The 19991-nt window shown below is 51.3% G+C and overlaps 5 protein-coding genes across 5 annotated transcripts; 3 read left to right on the plus strand and 2 right to left on the minus strand.

Moving 5' to 3' along the window:
* Positions 1-932: 932 nt before the first annotated feature.
* On the plus strand, positions 933-1739 carry Aud_007693 (RlpA-like double-psi beta-barrel domain-containing protein; the record flags this gene model as incomplete). The annotated part of the gene is made up of 1 exon (XM_043292581.1): positions 933-1739. The coding sequence occupies one exon, from the start codon at positions 933-935 to the stop codon at positions 1737-1739; it is 807 nt and encodes a 268-aa protein (XP_043148516.1).
* Positions 1740-2521: 782 nt separating this feature from the next.
* Positions 2522-4512, minus strand: Aud_007694 (sphingomyelin phosphodiesterase; the record flags this gene model as incomplete). Its single annotated transcript, XM_043292582.1, has 3 exons — positions 2522-4180; positions 4245-4331; positions 4387-4512. 3 exons carry the CDS (start codon positions 4510-4512, stop codon positions 2522-2524), a joined length of 1872 nt encoding a protein of 623 aa, XP_043148517.1.
* Positions 4513-6705: 2193 nt separating this feature from the next.
* On the plus strand, positions 6706-9698 carry Aud_007695 (putative MFS monosaccharide transporter; the record flags this gene model as incomplete). Its single annotated transcript, XM_043292583.1, has 5 exons — positions 6706-6849; positions 6930-7061; positions 7119-7584; positions 7640-8891; positions 8948-9698. The coding sequence occupies 5 exons, from the start codon at positions 6706-6708 to the stop codon at positions 9696-9698; spliced, it is 2745 nt and encodes a 914-aa protein (XP_043148518.1).
* A 643-nt stretch (positions 9699-10341) lies between these two features.
* Aud_007696 (glutamate dehydrogenase) lies at positions 10342-11780 on the minus strand (the record flags this gene model as incomplete). The annotated part of the gene is made up of 2 exons (XM_043292584.1): positions 10342-11672; positions 11735-11780. The coding sequence occupies 2 exons, from the start codon at positions 11778-11780 to the stop codon at positions 10342-10344; spliced, it is 1377 nt and encodes a 458-aa protein (XP_043148519.1).
* Positions 11781-17145: 5365 nt separating this feature from the next.
* On the plus strand, positions 17146-18191 carry Aud_007697 (uncharacterized protein; the record flags this gene model as incomplete). The annotated part of the gene is made up of 2 exons (XM_043292585.1): positions 17146-17288; positions 17477-18191. The coding sequence occupies 2 exons, from the start codon at positions 17146-17148 to the stop codon at positions 18189-18191; spliced, it is 858 nt and encodes a 285-aa protein (XP_043148520.1).
* Between the last annotated feature and the right edge of the window lie 1800 nt (positions 18192-19991).

Genomic DNA, 19991 nt, shown 5'->3' on the forward strand with positions numbered 1-19991 from the left:
TCCAATCACACGTCATTCTGGCGCCTTACTAGTGAGCATCGACAGATCAGAACGTATCCAGTTGATGGGTGGGTTGGCAGAGTCAGGTACCATCGGTGAGCTGGACTATTTGGCTGATGTCCCAAGGTTGCAAGCTCTCCCCATATGACCAGAAACCATAGCAACCTATTACTGGGAAACGGCCCGGCCCCAAGAATGCTGGCAACCACTTCATGGTATTACCTATGGTACCTGTATCCCACCTCCAACTGTGAGAGGACTGAGGGGGACTTGGAGAGAACGGTGGGTGGGACCAGACAACCTTAAAAGCAGTCTGATTTGTCCAGCAAAGCCCACCACACATTGCAGACAGGTTGTGATCCATGGGTTCATCCCATGCTGGCCAGCTTCCAAGAATTTTATCACTGGCCCACTGGCCCACTTGGGCCCGCAGGTAATAATCAGTAAATAAGTATTATTTTGCGGGTAATGAGAGTATTATTAGGTACAGAGTACTGTACTTATGTCCCTTAGTGAGAGGTTAACAATCAACCTGCTCTACCCTGTTCTGGTTAGTCTGACACTGTTGGAGAGTCTCGACTCTCAATGTGTGAAAGACATGGCGACTAGTCCATTCCCAGGTGGATTCTCTTAAATACCGATTTCCTCCCGCCGCGCCAAAATACCTCTCTCTTCTCCCCTTCGTCTACCACCACAGTCCTTCCCTCTGACAGCTTCCTGTCGTTCCTTCATTCCGGTCTCCAGCCTTCTCTTGGAGCATCAGTCAATACTTCATACTGCTGCGCAGTCTCTGTCTGTCTATCTAACTGAATCCCATTCCTTCCTTCACTCAATCGATCTATCAAAGTCCGTGTCGATCAATCCGACAACCACCTTCTCTACAAAAGAACACTCGCGTTGAATCACTTGGATTTCAATATCATACTCTCGCAATGGCTCCCATCTTCAAGCCCCTTGCGCTCGCTAGCGCTCTTTTGGCTGCCATCAGCTCGGCCGCCCCTGTCGACCTTAACAAACGTGAAAACGATGTGGTGTGGACAACGGTCACCACTGTCGTCTGGACCACCGTCGATGTGACCACTACCATTTACCCTACTCCGCAGGCTCCCACTCTCACTCCCACTCCCCCTGTTGTTGAGTCCACCTCGACCCCGACACCTTCTCCCGAGCAGCCCAAGCCCATCGAGGCCTCTACACAGCCGGAAACCTCTCAGGCTCAGGCCGCTCCTGTCGCTGTACCCACCCCTGTCGCTGCTGCCGCTGCTGCGCCTGCCCCTGAAGAGCCAGCTCCTCAGCCTCCCGCCCCCGCGGCTCCTTCCACTTCTACTACTAGCCAGGCTCCTCAGTCCACCGCCCCAGCCACTAGCAGCGGCAACAGCGGCAGCACTGATAAAGCCCCCAGCAGTGGATACACCGGCAGCTGCTCCAAGGGCTCCCCCTGCGTTGGCGAGCTCACCTACTACGACACGGCTACTTCCGCCAGCGCCCCCAGCAGCTGCGGTCTGACCAACGACGGCTTTTCCGAGAACGTGGTCGCGCTTCCCGTGGGCATGATGACTGACGCTGACTGCGGGAAGACCGTGACCATCACCTACAACGGTATCACCAAGACCGGTACCGTCGTGGACAAGTGCATGGGTTGCAAGCCTACCGATGTCGATCTGTCCCGTCACTTTTTCGGCGAGCTGGCTGATATGGGTGCGGGCCGTATCCAGGGCGCGTCGTGGTACATCAACTAAAGCGTTGATCGCTTCTTGAATTAAAGGACTGTAGCGTGTTCGGACTTCGGACGGTTTCTCTTCCACATTTTCTTAAACTTATCTTCTTCCACTCGTTCTTTCGACCCTTTTATACCAAGACGAATCCATGAGCCCCTTGTGCTCGTGGTTCGATTTATATTCATGTTCATAAGACGTTGGCCATTTTCCTCAAGAGCCAAAAGTTTGTCTTTCTTTTTTCTTCTTGTTGCTGCAATGAGACAAGCGAGGAAGCAGCAAAACCGAGCACGCAATTGATTGCATTTCCGGCCAGCTCGGAATGGCGACTGCAGTCCTTTTGTTCTTTTTTTTTTCCTTCTACGACGACTACGATCAGATCAACGGCACGGGAGACACACAGACACGGGAGGTCTAGGCGCAACAGGTTGCGATACGATTGGACGAGAATCAGGAAATTCCGCCCATCATCATATCCAACGAACGGCAGTTTATTCTTAGATTAGAGACTACGTTTTACCGTTTACGAACAATGATAGAAAAGTTTGTTATTGAATCTAGGCAACAGCTTTTTCACCTGACCCCCGTCGGTCCTGAGTTCTTAGACCTATTTAGGTTTAATTCACGAGGCTGAGGTGAGACCTCGGTCTCGATAGGTCCCTGCGCAGCCCTTCTTGTATTGATCATCAGGGGCATGATCACCATGTCTGATCTTAACGATCACGTGTCGATTTCGTACTCCGTATGTCGGGACTATGGAGTAGATACTAGACCTCTCGAAGTTCTAATCCAATACAACGGAACAATTAGGTATACAGTTTAGCCCGCTGCAAAAGCAACCCTTGCAAGTCATCCGTCTCGCGTATCACGGCCGCCAACACCCTTGCCAGCCCGGCCTCCTCGCACTGCGGCCGAGCGGACTGCACGTGCACATGCGAGCCAGGGGCAGCACCGCCGAGGTCCAGGCCGTCGCGCTTGGTAATGGACAGCGTGCCGCGCACACAGCCGTACTGCGCATCGGCGGCCCGCAACGAGCAGATCTGGTCGCGCGCGCACTGCGCGTTGCATTCGGGCACGTTGAACCCGCGGGTGGTGCGCGCCCACCACGCCTGGAAGACGGAGTTGTCGGTTTCCATGAGGGCTGTGACGTTGTGCCAGAAGGCCGGGGTGAGTTCCGCGGCTGGGTCGGTGAGGGGTGGGCTGAGGAGGGAGCCGTAGCTTTCCTTGGCGGAGTAGTATTTTGTCCACTGCGGGCTGGTCCCGGTCGAGATGTTGGCGGTGTAGACGGTGTAGTCTAGCACGGCGAAGGTGACCGGGTCGATGTCGTAGATGCGGAAGGCCGGGGGCCCCGAGGTCGGGGTCAGGGAGGGGGTGATGTACCCGACCGCGGAGGCGGAGTCTGCGCTTGGATGCGCCGGGTCGGCGTAGGAGACCTGGAAGAGATCGGTGTGCGTGTGGCCGAAGAACAGGGCGGCGATGGTTGCGTCGTACCGCTGGATGATCTGGTCGAGATAGTGCGAGTAGTCGCGCAGGGTGTCGGTACCGCCCGTGGGGATGTGCGCGATGAGCCAGACGCGCTGGCCGGCCGTCTCAGCCGCCTGCAGCTCGGAAATGAGCCAGGCGAGTTGCCCGTTCGGATCGTACTCCATCGGTTCCTGGTAGGCGTAGAAGTTGTACGTGTAGTAGAAGACGCTGTTATACGAGATGATGCGCAGCTTGCCTCCCGGGTGGATGGCCGAGTACGATCCGAACTGGTCGGTCGCATGCACAACAGGCGCGGACAGCGGACCGCCCACGAGGTTCGTCCAGTCTTCGGCGAGGGCGTTGTAGGCCCATTGTGGGTTGTGGGAGACGGGGATGCGCTCGGAGGGGAAGAGGTTGACGGGCGCAGTGTCGTGGTTGCCCAGTGCGGCGTAGACAAGACCCAGTTGGTCCAAGAGGCTGTATGTCGCATTCAGGTCGTGCAATACTTCAGTCCGGTTCACCGACCAGACATCATGGGGCACCACATCCCCGGTGTAAATGGAAAAGGCCGGGTCCATGGCGGCGATGGCGGCCATCATGCTCTCCTCGAGCCGAAGCGGCGGGTCGCATTTGGGATGACCGTACGGACCACAGGGAAACGAGGTCTTTCCGGGGGCGTCATTCTCGGTGTACACACGGCAGCAGATGGGCTTCGAGCATTCGTAATTGGCGCCAGTCTCGTAGGCGCGATCCACGTGCGTGTCGCTGATGTGCGCGACCCGGATCGGAGGCTGGCCGCTCGGAGGGGGCCGATGCGTCGAGGGTTTGGGGACGGGAAAGGAGATCTTGTACGGTCGAACCTCGGGATAGTCGCAGAGGCCAACCATTTGCGAACAGAACGACTTCGAGGTATGCGAGCCCACTTTGAGTTGCTTAAGGACGTAATATGCGGCGGGGCCTTCGGCATGAATGATACCAGCGCAGACGTCGGGGTCCTCCACCTGACAGAGCAGTCAGGTTTTTGGGCGTTAAAAGTCTCATCTGCTATGCTTGACAATGACATACCTTGGCCAGCTTGCACACATCGGTCAGGACATTGGTCAAGACATCTGGTCCGAGACCAGCGACCAGCTTGAGAGTTCCCAAGAGTCCCTGTCACAGATCAATCACTATCCTGATTCCTCAAGGCTTTTACCTGAGAACAGACCTCGCAACCAGCACAAGTGATTGTCTGTTTGATTTCATCCCATATCGTGTTGACCCAGTTCTCGCCAGCCGCGCCGTGAATGGTAGCCAGTGAGGCGACAGCAGCAACAAGAGTGGTCAATTTCATTCTGATACCAAGCTGTCCTAGCAACCTATCCCTAAGATTGCAGGCGCGTTTCCCTGCTGATGGCAAGAGACTTGAGATGAGCAGGCCGTGATCTTATAGATAGCTGTCAATCCAGGTGGAGCCTCGTTAGGAGCGTTTCTGCAGAAAGTCGTCCGCCGAACTCTGCAGACCGACGGGATCCGGGGCAAATCATAGCTGTGAAGAGCGCAAAGGTTACATCAATAAGTCTTGGTTCCCTCGGAGGTAGAGAGTCGACTAAGCTGGGAAGTCGAGATTGATAGCAGCATAGCAGCCATGTGATGGAGACAACAGGCGGGGGTTAGGAGACAGTCTCCACTTTAGAGTCGCATTGAGAGGTTAAGCGAGGATCTCTGCATCTTCATCCCGGATTCATGACTAACAGTAATCAGATGATTGAGCTGGACTTGCGATGTTCTACGTGAAAGGGGAGAATTACCTGGTCGTTGAGTGGTGGTGGAATGAACATATCGTCCAAGACATCAACATGCGCTCTTTCGAGAGAAAACGTCCGCCATCTACAGCAAGAACGGAAGCAATTGTTTAATGAGACACAGATAAAGCTGATGAGAGCGATGTCAGATGATATTGGCCGAGTCACTAAACAATATAATCCACTCAATACTGGCCCCTAAGTCGTGAAGATCACCAACCGGGCCTTTAAGGCATCAAGGCGAACTTCACCTACTCATGAGAATCAATCCAGAATCTCAATGGTGAGCATATACTCGAAAGTCAACCTGCATCCAGTCCTGCAATTGTTGCTTCTACCCCTGAGTTCCCAGAGATCATTCAATAATCTGCAAGGGAGTCTTCCGAAGCGAAGCAGATCCAACTGGTTGATCCAGATTGGCAGAGAGCGCGGAACGATCACCTTCCCCTGGAACAGGAAGATTAAATTTAAAGTTCCCTCGCGAGTCGACTCCTCAAGTCAGGTTGATGGGACGGATTCGTCAGTTTCCTGTGGCTGATGGACTATGGACGAGTAACGTCGAGGGAGGCGTCGGTTCCATACCATGCAAGAGGTCAAACTTCAACGGCACCATGGATGCGGAAAGGGCGCATGAGATATTGAGAGAGAATAATAACTTGCGCAAGATTGTTGGAGATGAAGCCTTTGAAGGTTGAAGGATCTGAGACATGGCTCATGATTACGTCGGTGGTATGAGTATTTCCATTATTATTTGGTGATAGGACGATAATAATACCTTAGAAGTTAGGCATCATTCTGGTACCCTTAAGCATTTAAGGCAGTTTAAGTTTGGATAGAGAACTCCATGAACAAAAATACCTCCCTATGTATTCTCGAATAGATAATTCATACGATAAATGTTCAATGATCATGGTAAAGAATGACAAATATGCGGCTCACATTCCGACGATCTCCCTTCCATGTTTTTCCCCTTCCCTGCATGCCCAGGAATATTATTATTGTCCTATTCCCCGTCAGGTTGGTAGAGTTCAAGAATGAATCCAATGTTTTCTCTTCACCGAAAAGAAAAACAACCCGCTATTCGTCTTGAGAAGATCCTGTCATGAATAGCATTAATAGCATCAATTATATAGAACGTCTCTAATAAGCTAGTTATCCCTCATTTCCTACACATACATACCTATAAACTATGGTTCTGTCGGCCCACGCGAGCCACACAAATAGAGTTGCTAGTTGACTAAGTACTACCAATACCAGCTTTCTCCGCTTGAGGAAATCCCTCGTATTATTTCCCCCCTCATATCCCCAGAATCTTCTCTCCATCGTCATCTTCAATTCGTCGACTCTCTTTTTCCTCAATTTTCCAATCTTTCAATTCTCGGTCTCTTCATCTTCATATCTTACTATTATTATTATTGATCGTTCCAACCTCAGTCCAATTCCTCTTTTCCACTCTTTCCTCGACATCTCCATCACCATCCGGCTTCTTCTCCGCCCTTCCTTTCCACCCGCGACCATTTCAAACATTATTATTAAGTTCTACGCTCTTCGCCGTCTTCGGATTCCTTCAACTGCTGGCCAGTCGTCCCGCTTTCCCCCTTCCGAACTTGCGATTCGGTGACAATGGGGTCGTTCTGCAGTCGAGTCTTGAATATATATCCTCCGTGTGGGAGCTTAATTCTATAGATCGCTTTTGAGCGTGTCTAAAACCTTCGTGGTTGGTCTGTGCATGTTCCTCCAGCATGGCGGATCGCAGACCAGAGGTACTGGTCGTCTCGGTCATATTTTTCGCTCTCGCCACTGTCTTTGTAGCTCTGCGATTCGTGTCGCGGATCTTCGTCGTGCGGAGGGTTGGCCTGCATGACTATCTGATGCTACTGGCTTGGGTACGTCGCGCACACTTTTGAGACGTTCCGCAGTCCTCGACGCCTTCCTGGACGCATGGGAAAAAGCTAATCATCCTCAGTTGATTGACTTCGGCTTCTCGTTCTCGCTCTTCTACGCGACCAGCCAGGGTCTGGGTCTTCACGACTATGATATCCCAACCGACAATCGACCCCGTCTCAGCCGTGCCGACTATGCCTTTACCGTCCTCTACGTGAGTCATTTTGGCCCCTAGAATACACGAATGGCTGTCATTGATACTATGCCCTAGAATCCTGCGTTGATGGCCGTCAAAACTTCCATCCTCGTCTTCTACCTGACATTGACCAAGGGCGAAAAGGTCTTTCGCTGGGCCAATTACGTGACTCTCTTTGCCGTCAATGCAGCTGGCTTGGCCCTCACTCTCGTCAATGTCTTTCAATGTAATCCGGTAGAGGCTGCATACTCGTATCCTTTGCCGCCGAATGCGCGTTGTATCGATATCCTCACTTTGTACCTTTCTTCCTCGCCGGTCAACATCATTACCGATTTAGCCATTCTGTTCATCCCAAACCCCATTTTGACGCAGATGCGCCTTCCTCGGAAACAGAAGATTATCCTCGTCATCACCTTTAGCTTCGGTTTCTTCGTGGCCGTGGTCGATGTGATCCGAATCGCCTACATCCAGGATGCAGCCACATCCCGTCAAATCGCGGTCAAAGATATCCATTATCTATCTGCCTCGGACGACTTTAGCTGTATGACTTGCAATCTATCCTCCGAGTTCCATAGGATCGCTGACGGCGCATCTAGGGTACGCATCTCTCTCGTTCATGTGGTCGGTTGTCGAAGTCAACGTGTCGGTTATGTGCGCGTGTGTCCCCAGTCTGAAGCCCCTTGTGGCTCGTCTCATTCCGAAGTTGATCAGAGACACGGACGAGAACACTCCGAATACGGCTGATTTGAACCATCCTCCTTCGATCGAACCTCCCGCCGCCTCTTCGCAGGGAGCTATCGCTGTCCCTGTCAATGTACCGCCCTCGCCTTCGCAATCCGGCAGCACCCGGAATAAAGCATCACGGTCGGGAAGCCGTAGCAGTGGTAGTGTCGCTGACACGCGGGGAATGCAATCGGGGACCATGGACATGCTGGAGTTCTTAACGTCTCCCGAATCGGTTCGTCACGATGCAGAAGCCAATACGGCTACTCTGACCAGCACGTCGTCTCCGCACAGTATCACGTTTTTCGACTTTGTGAATATGAACAACCCGCCAAGCATGCTCAAGTTAACGAACAAAGAATCTATCGCTCCGAACGCACTGACGACCATCCTTTTTTTTATGTGGGGCTTCGCGTACGGGCTACTGGACATCTTGAACTCTCAATTTCAGCAGATCGTCCGCCTGGACTCGTGGCGCTCCCTGGGTCTTCATGCTGTATACTTTGGTGGGTACTTGGTGGGCCCACCACTGGTCGGTCGAACTGTGCTGAAGCGATGGGGGTTCAAGTCGACATTTATAACGGGCCTCTGTATATATGCGTGTGGGACGCTCATCTTCTGGCCCTCGGCCGTGTTGACCTCGTATTCTGCCTTTACAATCTCGAATTTCATCGTAGGCTTCGGCCTCGCTGTGTTGGAGACAGCCGCCAATCCATTCATTGCTCTCTGCGGGCCGCAGGAGAACTCGGAAATCCGTCTCAATATCTCGCAAGGCGTGCAGGCCATTGGAAGCGTCCTTTCGCCTCTTCTAGCCAAAAGGGTCTTGTTCAAAAAGGTCACCGATGTGGGGTCTCTGGTCGATGTCCAATGGACTTACTTGGGCATCGCTCTGTTCGACGTGCTCCTAGCCGTGGCCTTCTACTATCTGCCCATCCCCGAGGCATCCGATGAAGATTTAGAAGAACTGGCCGACCGTCGCCGCGAGGATAATATGACTAAAGTGCTCGGAGTGCCTGTGGTGTGGTTGACCTTGGGGCTTGGGGTGTCTTCCCAATTCTTCTATGTGGCAGGCCAGGAAGTTCTTTCGCAGAGTTTCGATGTCTTTGTCGATGCTGCGAATCCGAAGTAAGAATCCCTCCGCTGCATTCGATGACCAGCCCAGATTGCTAACTCGGTTGTAGCTCCGGCATAGGCGCTTTCGAATATTTGACGATCGCACACACCGTCTTTGCTGTCGGACGGTTTTTGACCGCCTTCCTGCAGTGGTTCCTGAAACCTCGATGGGTCTTGATGCTCTCGTACATTGGCATGATTGTGTTTGCAGTGCTATGCATGAAGACAACCGGCTCCACGGCGGTCACCATGAGTCTGATGGTCTACCTCTTTGAGAGTGGCGCATTCAGCACCATTTTCGCCCTGTCCCTCCGTGGCACCGCCCGTCATACGAAAACGGCTGCCTCGCTGCTGGCCACCGCCATCAGCGGTGGGGTTTTCTTCCCCTTCGCGCAGTACGCCGCCCAGCTTGCGAGGGGTGTTCCCTACTCGTACAGCGTTCTTGTTGCCCTTTTCTGCGCCGGCGCTATCTTTCCCTTGTACTTGAATTTTGTCCCTGCCGCCAAGAAGCAAGTCGACCCCGTCCCCAACGAGTATCTCCGCCGTCATCACCGGCGTCATCGTAGCCGCATGACCCCGAACAACACCCTCGCTCCCGTTCCCCGCGAGAAAGATAACCCATCAGTTGGCGGGGTCTTGTCCCGCCGTCGCAGCGTGCTGCGCGATCCACTTCCTACCATGAACCTCCCCGAAACAACTTATTCTCCGGTGTCGAGTCCGGGCAGAAAGAGTCTTCCAAAGAAGCAGTCGTCATCGTCATCATCGTCCAGGAGCGGCGGCGGACTCATGCACGACCTCGCCCCGTGGCCGGAATCATGACCCTTGTACATTTTTTCATTTCCGTTACCCGCGTGATACCCAACCTTGGTTGATTTGGAACAAAAGTTCTCTTAGTCTTGTTTAATATTTTTTTTATGGGCATTTAGCGACGGTGTTCTGAGTGACAACGGGGCTATCATATGTTCATGGAGTACATATATATATTCGATATCTGAGGGCGGAAGTTTTGACAGTACCTACTTATGGGTAGATGAGGGATGGTGCCTAGTATCTGAAAGACCACTAACGATATTTACATGTAATCTATTCCAATACTAATGATATCATTCATGTCTTTAATTCTCTTCATTTGGAACATAGCAATGTCAAACTGGGTCTTCGAAGGGCCGATGGGACTACAGTATTTTCGAGTAAAGGTTGAGATACAATGTGCGAAGTCGTAAAATGTTAATAAGGATCTTGATAATAGTATATATTGAATCATGATATATGCTAATGCGCTCTAAATCATGAGAAGTTTATACAAGAATGAAAACCCGAAGTCCCGAAACCCGGCGCCTCTATCGTCCAAATTCAATGCGCTTGGGATCAACCAGATGAGAGAATAGAAAAGAAGAAAAAAAAAGGGGTAATCGCTCAGAAAAAGTCGTCATCATAACATGGAGAGTGGGGGGCGAGGCGTTTACCACCAGTCACCCTGCTCCTTCATGGCCTCGGCAACCTTGGTGAAACCGGCGATGTTGCTACCGGTGACCAGGGAAGGAAGGACGCCCTCGGCGGGAGTGGCGTACTTGACGGCGGTGTCGAGACCGTTGCGGAAGCAGGACTCCATGATGCCCTTAAGGCGGGAGTCGACCTCCTCGGCGGACCAGCTGATGCGGGCCGAGTTCTGGGCCATCTCGAGACCGGAGACGGCGACACCACCAGCGTTGGCGGCCTTACCGGGGGCGTACCAGATGGCGGCGGCGCCGGGGTTGGCCTGGCGGTGGGCCTCGAAGATGTCAATGGCGGCCTGTGTGCAGCCCATGTTGGAGCCCTCGGCGATGAACTTGCAGCCGGCGTCGATCAGGGCCTGGGCCTCCTCGCCGGAGACCTCGTTCTGGGTGGCGGAGGGGAGGGCGACGTCGACCTTGCCGACGTGGACCCAGGGGCGAGCGCCCTCGATGTACTTGAACTTGGCGGCAAAGGCCTCGGTGGTAGCGACCTCGGACAGCTGCTTACGGTCGACCTTGAGCTGGGCGATGACGTCGATCTCGGCGGGGGTGAAGCTGCCCTCGCCGTTGACGATCAGGGAGCCCCTGCTGTCGGACAGAGAGACGACGGAACCGCCAAGCTCGATAACCTTGAGAGCAGCGAACTGGGCAACATTACCGGAGCCGGAGATGGCGACGCGCTTGCCGGCAAAGGACTCGGCGCCCTTGGTGGCATGCTTGATCATGTGGTCGACGTAGTAGACGACACCGTAGCCAGTGGCCTCGGGACGGATCAGAGAACCACCCCAGCTGCCGCCCTTGCCGGTGAGGACACCCTCCCACTGGTTGCGGATCTTGCGGTACTGGCCGAAGAGGAAACCGATCTCACGACCGGTGACACCAATGTCACCGGCGGGGACGTCGGTGTCGGCACCGATGTGCTTGCACAGCTCGGTCATGAAGGCCACGCAGAAGCGACGGATCTCGTTGTCGGACTTGCCCTTGGGGTCGAAGTCGGAACCACCCTTACCACCACCCATGTTCAGACCGGTCAGAGCATTCTTAAAGATCTGCTCGAAACCAAGGAACTTCAGGATGGACAGGTTGACGGAGGGGTGGAAACGGAGACCACCCTTGTAGGGACCAAGAGCCGAGTTGAACTGGACACGGAACCCACGGTTGATCTGGACCTGGTGGTTGTCATCTTCCCAGACGACACGGAACTGAACCACACGCTCGGGGACGGAGACAACGGCGAGAGCCTTGCGGTATTCAGGGTTCTTCTCGAAGAGAGTCGAGTTCTCAAGGGTCGAGGCAAGCTCTGTATTCGATTGTTAGCATCATCCAGAAGCCACATCAAAACGCGAGATTTGTGTAACACACCCTTGTAGGCCTGCTCGAACTCGGGCTCGTGAGGAAGGTTGGACATTTTGAATATGGTTAGATGGTATTTGTCTCTTTGGGAAAATGCTCAAGTGGCGATTAGAGACAATAGAAAGGAAGAGATGGGATGGATGAGCGAGAAAGAAGCGAAGAACAAGAGACCTGGAGATGTATTTATGCTGGAGATGGACGACACCGTAGGAGGGGGTGCGAGGGGCAGCGGAGGACGGCGAAAGAGGGATGCCGGAGTCGGACGAGAGGGAGGACAGCATCCTGATTGTGCAGGGACCAACGAGAGGCCGCGATCCGCAGTAGAATTGCCGGCACACAAGGCCGGGATTGGGAGGAAACAGTGCTGGAACAAGAAGAGGAGGAGGATGATTGGACAGGGGAAACTTCCGAAGTTCGGGTGGGGTTAAACTGTTATTCGATACTTTAAGGTCACAGATTGCAGGCTGCTTATCTATCGGCGGAAACCCGCCCCAGCGCCTGTCCGCTTTCGGGTTCCGGGAAATCATCGTGGGTGTGGCCACCGGTCAGAGATTTCTCTCCTTCCATATCTCCAGGGTGTTATGGGATTCAATTTGGAAATATTATTATTGCGGGGAGGATCGAGTCATTCTGACCCCGTTTCTTATCTCTCCAGCTGTAAGAATTGCTAAGGAGATTTAGTGACCGTCCAGTCATGCCAAGCTTTGGCGGCCACTGACTCAACACCCACCATATCTGTGATCTGTCAGCACATCACGTGTGGGATAGCCCAATCAGGCTGCGTCCCTGGCAGTTCCACAGACTCCATCAGAAATCTTATCTGATCGTTTTACCTGATTATCAGCTGCCACTAACCGCTTTAGTCCACAGCTCGTCTGCCACCTTTGGCCTCTAGGTGCCAAAGTACGCCTCGTCTGATTAATTGCTGCCTTACTGCATAATAAAGTGCTACCGGATGAAATCAATCCGAATGTGGGTGATTTTGAGAGAAGCCATCCACACGAGCCATCCACACAATGAGGAGCAGTATCCCAACCTCTTTGTACTACTGAGTAATCAACATTGAATTGCGTTGCACCTGAAAGTATGGGTAATTATTCTGTGAAATAAGCAAGAACGATAATTGGGGGAAAATCATAGATGAAACGCTGCAATCGGGATTCCCCGGTCTACCGGTGAAGCGTGGGCCATCCGCATCCCGTGGGGTTGAGCTGCACTGATCGTACGGCCGAGACGGCTCGTCCAGAGTATTATCCTTGCATACCACCTTTTCACGCGGGGAACGTCGCATTGCTATATGGGACGCCATCGGTGACTGTATGAGTCTCAGGATCAGACTGCCAGACACCCCAATGTCGCCTAGGGCGGGTAAATGAAACACAGCCTAGCAGTCTTCGGGGACTCGGTGTCAACTCCGCTCTCGGATAGATCGGACTATGGGCGCCAAGATGGATGATTGCCTAAGCTCCTATGGAGTAACGTTGGATGCCTTAGGCTGCTAATTCGGAGTGAGTCTCGTTCTCCGATTTTGCTTTACTATGGGAAATACATAGTCATAGATAGTTCCCCTCTCCCCCCATATATTGTTGACATTCTTCCACTTCCCGGTTGATTAACAATCCCCAACCTCATCTGACAATGCCTCCTGATGACTTCAATTTCATTCCTTGCTTATCCCTATTATAGCATTCAGCTCAGATTTGATCAAGTTCTCCTGTCTATGATGTTCTCAAGGTTGAATAATCTCTAGCTAATACCGCAATACTAAGCCCATACTAACGTAGCATCTCCATCTGACTACTCTCTATGTTACGCCGTAACTAGAGGATCGCATGCCAAGCTCTTGTCTAATGCATCGCTTTACCAGGGAACAGGGTCAGGAGTATCAGTGAAGTAAGGAGCACGGAACCAGTGTGCAATTGGACGTATCTGATCTTTCCGCCTGTTTGGTTCTTCTCTTCCTTGGGAATATTACAGTGGAACCTGCAAATTCAACGCCTGCAATTAGGGGCGCTTGCTAGACATGACAGGTCATATATGAGTTCAAAGCAATGATCAATGTACCAATTCCTATACTGCTATGCATGCGGCATGCCCCTATATGCGGAGTACTGGATCATCCACCCCTTCATCACACATTACGGCCGAAAAAGATACTGATGGGGGCGATGTGAGCGCATAACATGGCAATACAGCCCACTGCCATGCGGGCCAGAACGAGCAGCATGGGAAGGACATACCAGACTATTGACAATGCTTCGATCGTATGCTTCCCAAACAACCGCATTTCGACGCAATAATAATACCTATCATATCCTCAAGCCATACTGAGTGACCGCCAGTACCTACAGTTCTCGCGCTGTACACAGTCGGGTCCTTCATACCGCGTAATCCTGTCGATCCTCCTATTCCCTTCCTCAGTAAGGAGTGAACCAAGCTGAGACTTGGATGTACGCCAATCTTATGGCTCAACTGTCCATCGACCAGGTACTGGGTGGCGAATTCATTCGACCGACCCTGGGTTTCAAAGGGAATGATTCTCCTGATAGGCCAACCCAGTAGTGGATATTGCAATGGACGAGATCACTACTTACCTATGCTGCTCAATCGCAGCTCGATGCAGCACTCCTGCCGGGATGTCCACAGTAATTCTCGTAGAGTCGCTAAACAATACCTCCACAGGATATGTCACCTCTACTCTGTACCCCGTAGACTAAGGAGTACTGTGTACATCGTTCGGACATGTTTGTAGTCTGGTATGGCTTTTGATAGGTTACAGTTTAAGGCACGAGCCACCTGTGCGAGCCACGATCCTGTGGCTGTGTTGCCGTATCGCAGATCCTGAGGGGTCCTATCGGTGTTCTCCGAGTTCTATTTAGAATGCCCGACATCCAGTAGAGCTGAGAGCGTATGTCCATACCAGGGTCCTCAATGGACGGGTTTCTTAAAGTCCATGGTCGCGATCAGGTATCAAACTTCACTAAGTAGTGAAAAAGAAGACCGTGGTTACTGGTTGGGTTGGACAATTCGAGGGTTGATCCGGTAATAATCTCAATACTGTATCGTAGGTATCTGTAATTTGCAACTCAACCGCCTGAATTATATTACAACTGTGGACCATGCATGAATTGTTATTGTCGATCGAATCCATGTCGAGACAGTCTTTAGACAGATAGACCGGTGAATCATCAAAACAAACAAACTATGGAGTATATCCCGTCTTACCCTCAACATACCAAACGTAGAGTCCCAGACCTGTCACTATTTAGTGTTAGGTGATCCCTTCATGCAGGTAGATTCCTGGAATCGCGCAGCCTAGTGGCCCACTATTGGAGCTCGTGCATACTTGAAGAATCTGCTCGATGTGATCGGTCTGATCGGTCTGAAATACATATATCAGGTATGGGATTACTAGTAGACTAATGATTGCGTTGTACAATAACGGTAAACCTGCATATCTCTCTTTCCTCCACAATGACCAATCATTTATATGGCAGCCTGGCTCTAAAACCGTTCGCAGAGAATGCCTGTTATGGTGTGAAGAATCGCTTCCAAACTCGAGTAACATTCTCACCGATATGTATGGCCACGTCCCACCCGCGAAGACCGGACCTGAGCTAGAACCACTAGAAGCTGCTTTGCATCACCACCACAGGGAACAAATCTCTATTGGAAAGATATTTCCGGCTTGGCGCGTTCTACTTGCATCGTAGACATCGCGGTGGATGTATCGCTTTCACCGCTCATCTTAACCTTTCGTAATTACCTTCATGTTGTTGGGTATGAATGTATGGTTCTACTGATTGGGATAGACGTGTTGTCGTCTGAAGTACGGTAGCGAATGCGGGTAAACTTGATCGACTGGCTGTAACGGTGATGAACAGAAATAAGCTGTTATTATAGGCTCAGGGCAAGGTCCATTGCAGGTGCACCCTTTCAGGACCGGGGCATTATGGTGATGTGGAAGATTGGTACGTCATGCACAGCGTGGCAAATTCTGTGTCCGATAGAGAGCTGAGAACGGATGTGTCATTCGGTTCAGGCCTGATATATGGCTAGAGGTAGAATTTCTTGAGTCTGGTGGAATAGAGGGATATGTATTGACATGCTCACCGCTGATTGCGCCTCGAGAAGTGATTAAGGTACAAGAGGCATCTCTAGCCATTGGCAAATGACGGTGGCTCTTCCGCATGCCCAATGACTGGTAGGCTCCTAAGGAACCCAATAGACAGAACCTGGGACCATTCATGGACACAGTGAAGTTGATACTCATCAAGGTTATTGAAGAGTTAAAATAGAACCGATTAGATTGGACGATCTCTGATCTTGGAGGCTGCTTTAGAAACAGGGCCCATCCAGTGCCTGGTAGGTAAGTATCAACTTACCCTCCGTGTCCCTCCAATGGGAAGAAGGTACCTTAGATTGGAGGTGGGCTCAGGTACATGCCTGTGGGTAAGTTTGGTATTACCAGAGTACCAGTCCCAAAACTTGCAAAAGAGAAGCCACAAACAAACCAGAATGTGAAAAAAGCAAGTCAGAAAAGTCAATGTAGACAAGGTAATTCTAACCTACAAATACAGTTTGATCCAATTGATCCTCAGGGCCTGGTCTGAGCCATAGAAATGCCTCCCTTATCATCGCTTCCAGATGCTGGAGAGAGACGTTTCATTTCTGATCCGGGCCAATTTGTTAGGATCCACCAGCAGGAGTGAAAGGACACGCGATGAACATGGCTTTTTCGCCACTAGTCACGCCCATTGCATCCTTTGACTTGATTCGATTCGATTCGCATCGATCTGAGGCTCCACGTCCAATGGGCCAGTGTCTCGTTCCGTTGGCCTCAATCTGCGTCGAATTACCGTGTCTCAGTGCAATCAACTGCTGTAACTGCCGTCTGTTGTTTTTGTCCCTTGTCTTCCTTGTTAGCTATGGCCTGCCATTTCTCCATAAAAATTCTATTACCCAAAGGTAGAGAGATACTTGGGGGGATGGAGTCGTTGGAAAGACAGCTATCTCGGTGGTCGAATAATATTTTAGGGACATATTGTTCTATATTAGGCTTTCAAATAAGCAGTCCTAATTGCTTGATCGGGTAGACCCGTTCCAGCTCTGTTCGCATTCAACTGGTTAGTTATACAAGTGCGAGGCCCAGCTCCGCTTCTTTTTTCCCACGCAGCCTCCTTTGTCATCAATTTCTTCTTCTCTCCCTCTTTTCTCCCTGGTCTCCTGATTGCAACGATTTGTTACTCGACATATACTTCTAGTCCTTTCTGTTTCTTGTCCTCGATGGGTCAGTCCTCCCCGAAGCATTGTCGGCTCAGTTTCCCCGCTACACACTCGATTTTCAATAATCTCAGTTCCCCTACGTTAATGGCATAAGCTAGAGATCGGGTTGTCTCTAGATGGAGCACACTTAGCAGATGTCTGACAACGATCCCGGCCAAGGTAGAAGCCTAGGTTTTGCCATTAGAAGCCTATTCCGCTCTACATCTTCCCCATCTCCGTCTCCTCAACGAAGGGTGTCTCTCCTGATCCGCCGAGGTAGGAGTGTCTTTGTCAACAAGTAATTCTCTCCCCCGTTTGTTCTTGTCCCTCTCCGCTCTACGTCTAGCTGAGCTTTTCCTGGAAACGCTGCAAAGCGCAAAGACCGTCACCGGGGGCAGCTTCTTGCATTTCCCTTCGTCTCTTCGAAGACCAGCAGGCCAATGGCTAGATGGGGACCTAGAGCTAAGTCAGGTACTCTCTACACAGAAATCCTTCCGATCAGTCGACTCCCTCATCTGGGCCCAAAATGGACTCCGCTCAGCAATTCGATCCTGCCACAATAATCGACCCCTCTGGGTCATCCCAGGGAGCAGCGCATGGCACCTTTGATATCTTCGAGTGGTACCCTCACTATCAGAACTGCCAGCGATACTTCCTAGACCATGCACAACATAGCGTCACCGTTCAAGCACTGTGCGCCTTTCTGAACATTCGTCTACCATTCCAACGAATGCCGCACCCAGTTTCCAGCTCTTCTAGCAAAGCATCAACGCCTTCTGCAGGACCGGCGTCTTCTGCCTCCGAGTCCTCCTCGCATCCAGCCGTCTCTGTGTCACTCATCCCCTATATTCGACGTCTAGTAGCCACGGGCATGGATTCCCCTGGTGTCCTTCAAGGATTCTTCGGCGATGACTGGACTGCAGGCGTTGGATATCTCCACGAACAGGAACGTCGCAACTACCTCTTCGCTGCGAAGAGCGGCGGCTGGGCTGCCGTTAAGAGAGATTACGATATGCCTCCTTTGGAGACGATTCCTTTCCTGCGGCCCTTGCAAGGGCCGCTGGATTCCGAGATCGAGGCCGCGGAAAGAAGTTGGAGTGGGTGGCTTGCAATGGAAGATTGGATGGTTGGACCCCGGGCTCCTGACACACTCCGAGATTCCTGTTCACATACGTCGCGTCCTCGGAGCTCAGGAGGGTAACCTCGAAGATGATCATGTCCGGTGTTATGATCCCGTCGAACTACCTCTTCGAGCTTATTACCCTTCAAAAGGTGTTATGTCATACACAACCGACTCGTCACGATCGCGTGAAGTTGGAACCCGCCAGGAGACACTGATCATACACACTGATCATACATTTATCTTGGAGCGCGACAGAAAACCGATGTGCTTCGTCTACACTACCTTGCAGTCATTCCATCATTCTTGTGAAAGGACACTCCCGATGTTTGAAAAGAAAAATAACATTGAGAATGTGAGGTGGCTTCCCGCGTCTAGGTTTGTTCCCTATTCGCACCCTCGCCAACGATCGAGGTAACCGATTATCCAAATATTTCTTCTATGTAATGCTTCGTCATTGTGTAGATGCAGCCCGACTGAGTCTTTGGAGAATGCGCAGGGGATTCTCCTGAATCAATACTTACAGCCCGAATAAATTCATTGTTCGAGGGCTGCGGTAAACTGTGCCCACGGGGAGTTTTGAGGACCAGACCCCCTGAGCCATACCTTTTAGGGCGGACGCGTCTGGACCTGGGAGAATGTTTATGGAACTATTGCTCAAGTTTTCTGAGCAGATTTTCGAGGGCTGTCCTGTCCATCAATTACCCCTCGACTTGAGACCCCACCGGTTTGTCTCGGGTGACCGGCGATTACGACACCCAAGGGACCGCCGACTCGGTCAATTCCTTGGTTTGCTTGTGGAGAAGAATCAGAACTCTGGTAGTGGTAGGGCTATCGAGGTTCACTCTGGTTTTTGGTTACCAAATTGATTTCGGGCGGAATTTTGACTACAGATACCTGCTTGAATGTAGCCTGATTCATCAGTGCTTAAGAGAGTTCAACGTGTTGGTATGTTTTGACATTGGTCAATCTTTATCGATACCCAGGAGTGCTGGTATTCAATATGTTGGACCGTGCGTCTTGCAACCTAGACACTCTATTTCACTGTTCCCCTGGTTAGGGATACTCGAGTCTTCCAGACTTAAGAGTTTGCAATAATATTAATAGCACTGCGACAGAACTAATGGCCTAAGTTAAGTGGCTAGCTGAATGGCGGGTCCAGCAGTCTTAGTGATTAAAATACAGTGGTGGTATCGAGGCACTCAAAGTTAACTTGGTTTGCAAAGTATCTGCAACTTACGGAACACCTTTCGTCAGAATTGCAGGAGTCAGAAGCAGAATTTACCCGTCTAGAAAATTACCCGTCTACTCTATCTAGGTTGATTTCGATGTATTGGCCGAAAACAGGATAATACGAATTCGAAATACCCCTCCCCAGAGCCAGAGTACGCGTAAAACATTGTGATGCCCCATTTGGATCCCCACTAGACCCTGCAGGCTTCACCCGTCTCGTACCATTGTACATAAAGTTCGTGGATTTCGGAGATGGCATACACAGTGTCATGACATGCTAATCACTAGAACTGTGTTGCATGACTTGCAAATTACGGTGTAACCCAGACAGGCACACCCAGTACTGGACCCCTGATATTCCCGCCAATTGTTCCATTGTGGACAACCTACCTATTCCGTCGGGAGAATGTGGACCGTGTCTCGTCTTGGGACCTGCATGTCAATCATAGGCTTTACATTTGAGTCTATTACGTAGTGCTATATACGTACAATTGCAGGTCAGTTACAGGACTGAAAGAGCGAAGTCCATTATCAGCGCATGATTGGCCGGGGGATCAAAGGACTAGATTAGTTCCGGTGCCAGCATCTGGCTGATCTGAGATGTTATTTGTCCGGAGGTTTTATTAGATCGGGAGAGATGAGCCAATC

This window comes from Aspergillus udagawae (assembly GCF_001078395.1).
Source record: "Aspergillus udagawae IFM 46973 DNA, scaffold_5, whole genome shotgun sequence".
Classification (NCBI taxonomy): domain Eukaryota; kingdom Fungi; phylum Ascomycota; class Eurotiomycetes; order Eurotiales; family Aspergillaceae; genus Aspergillus; species Aspergillus udagawae.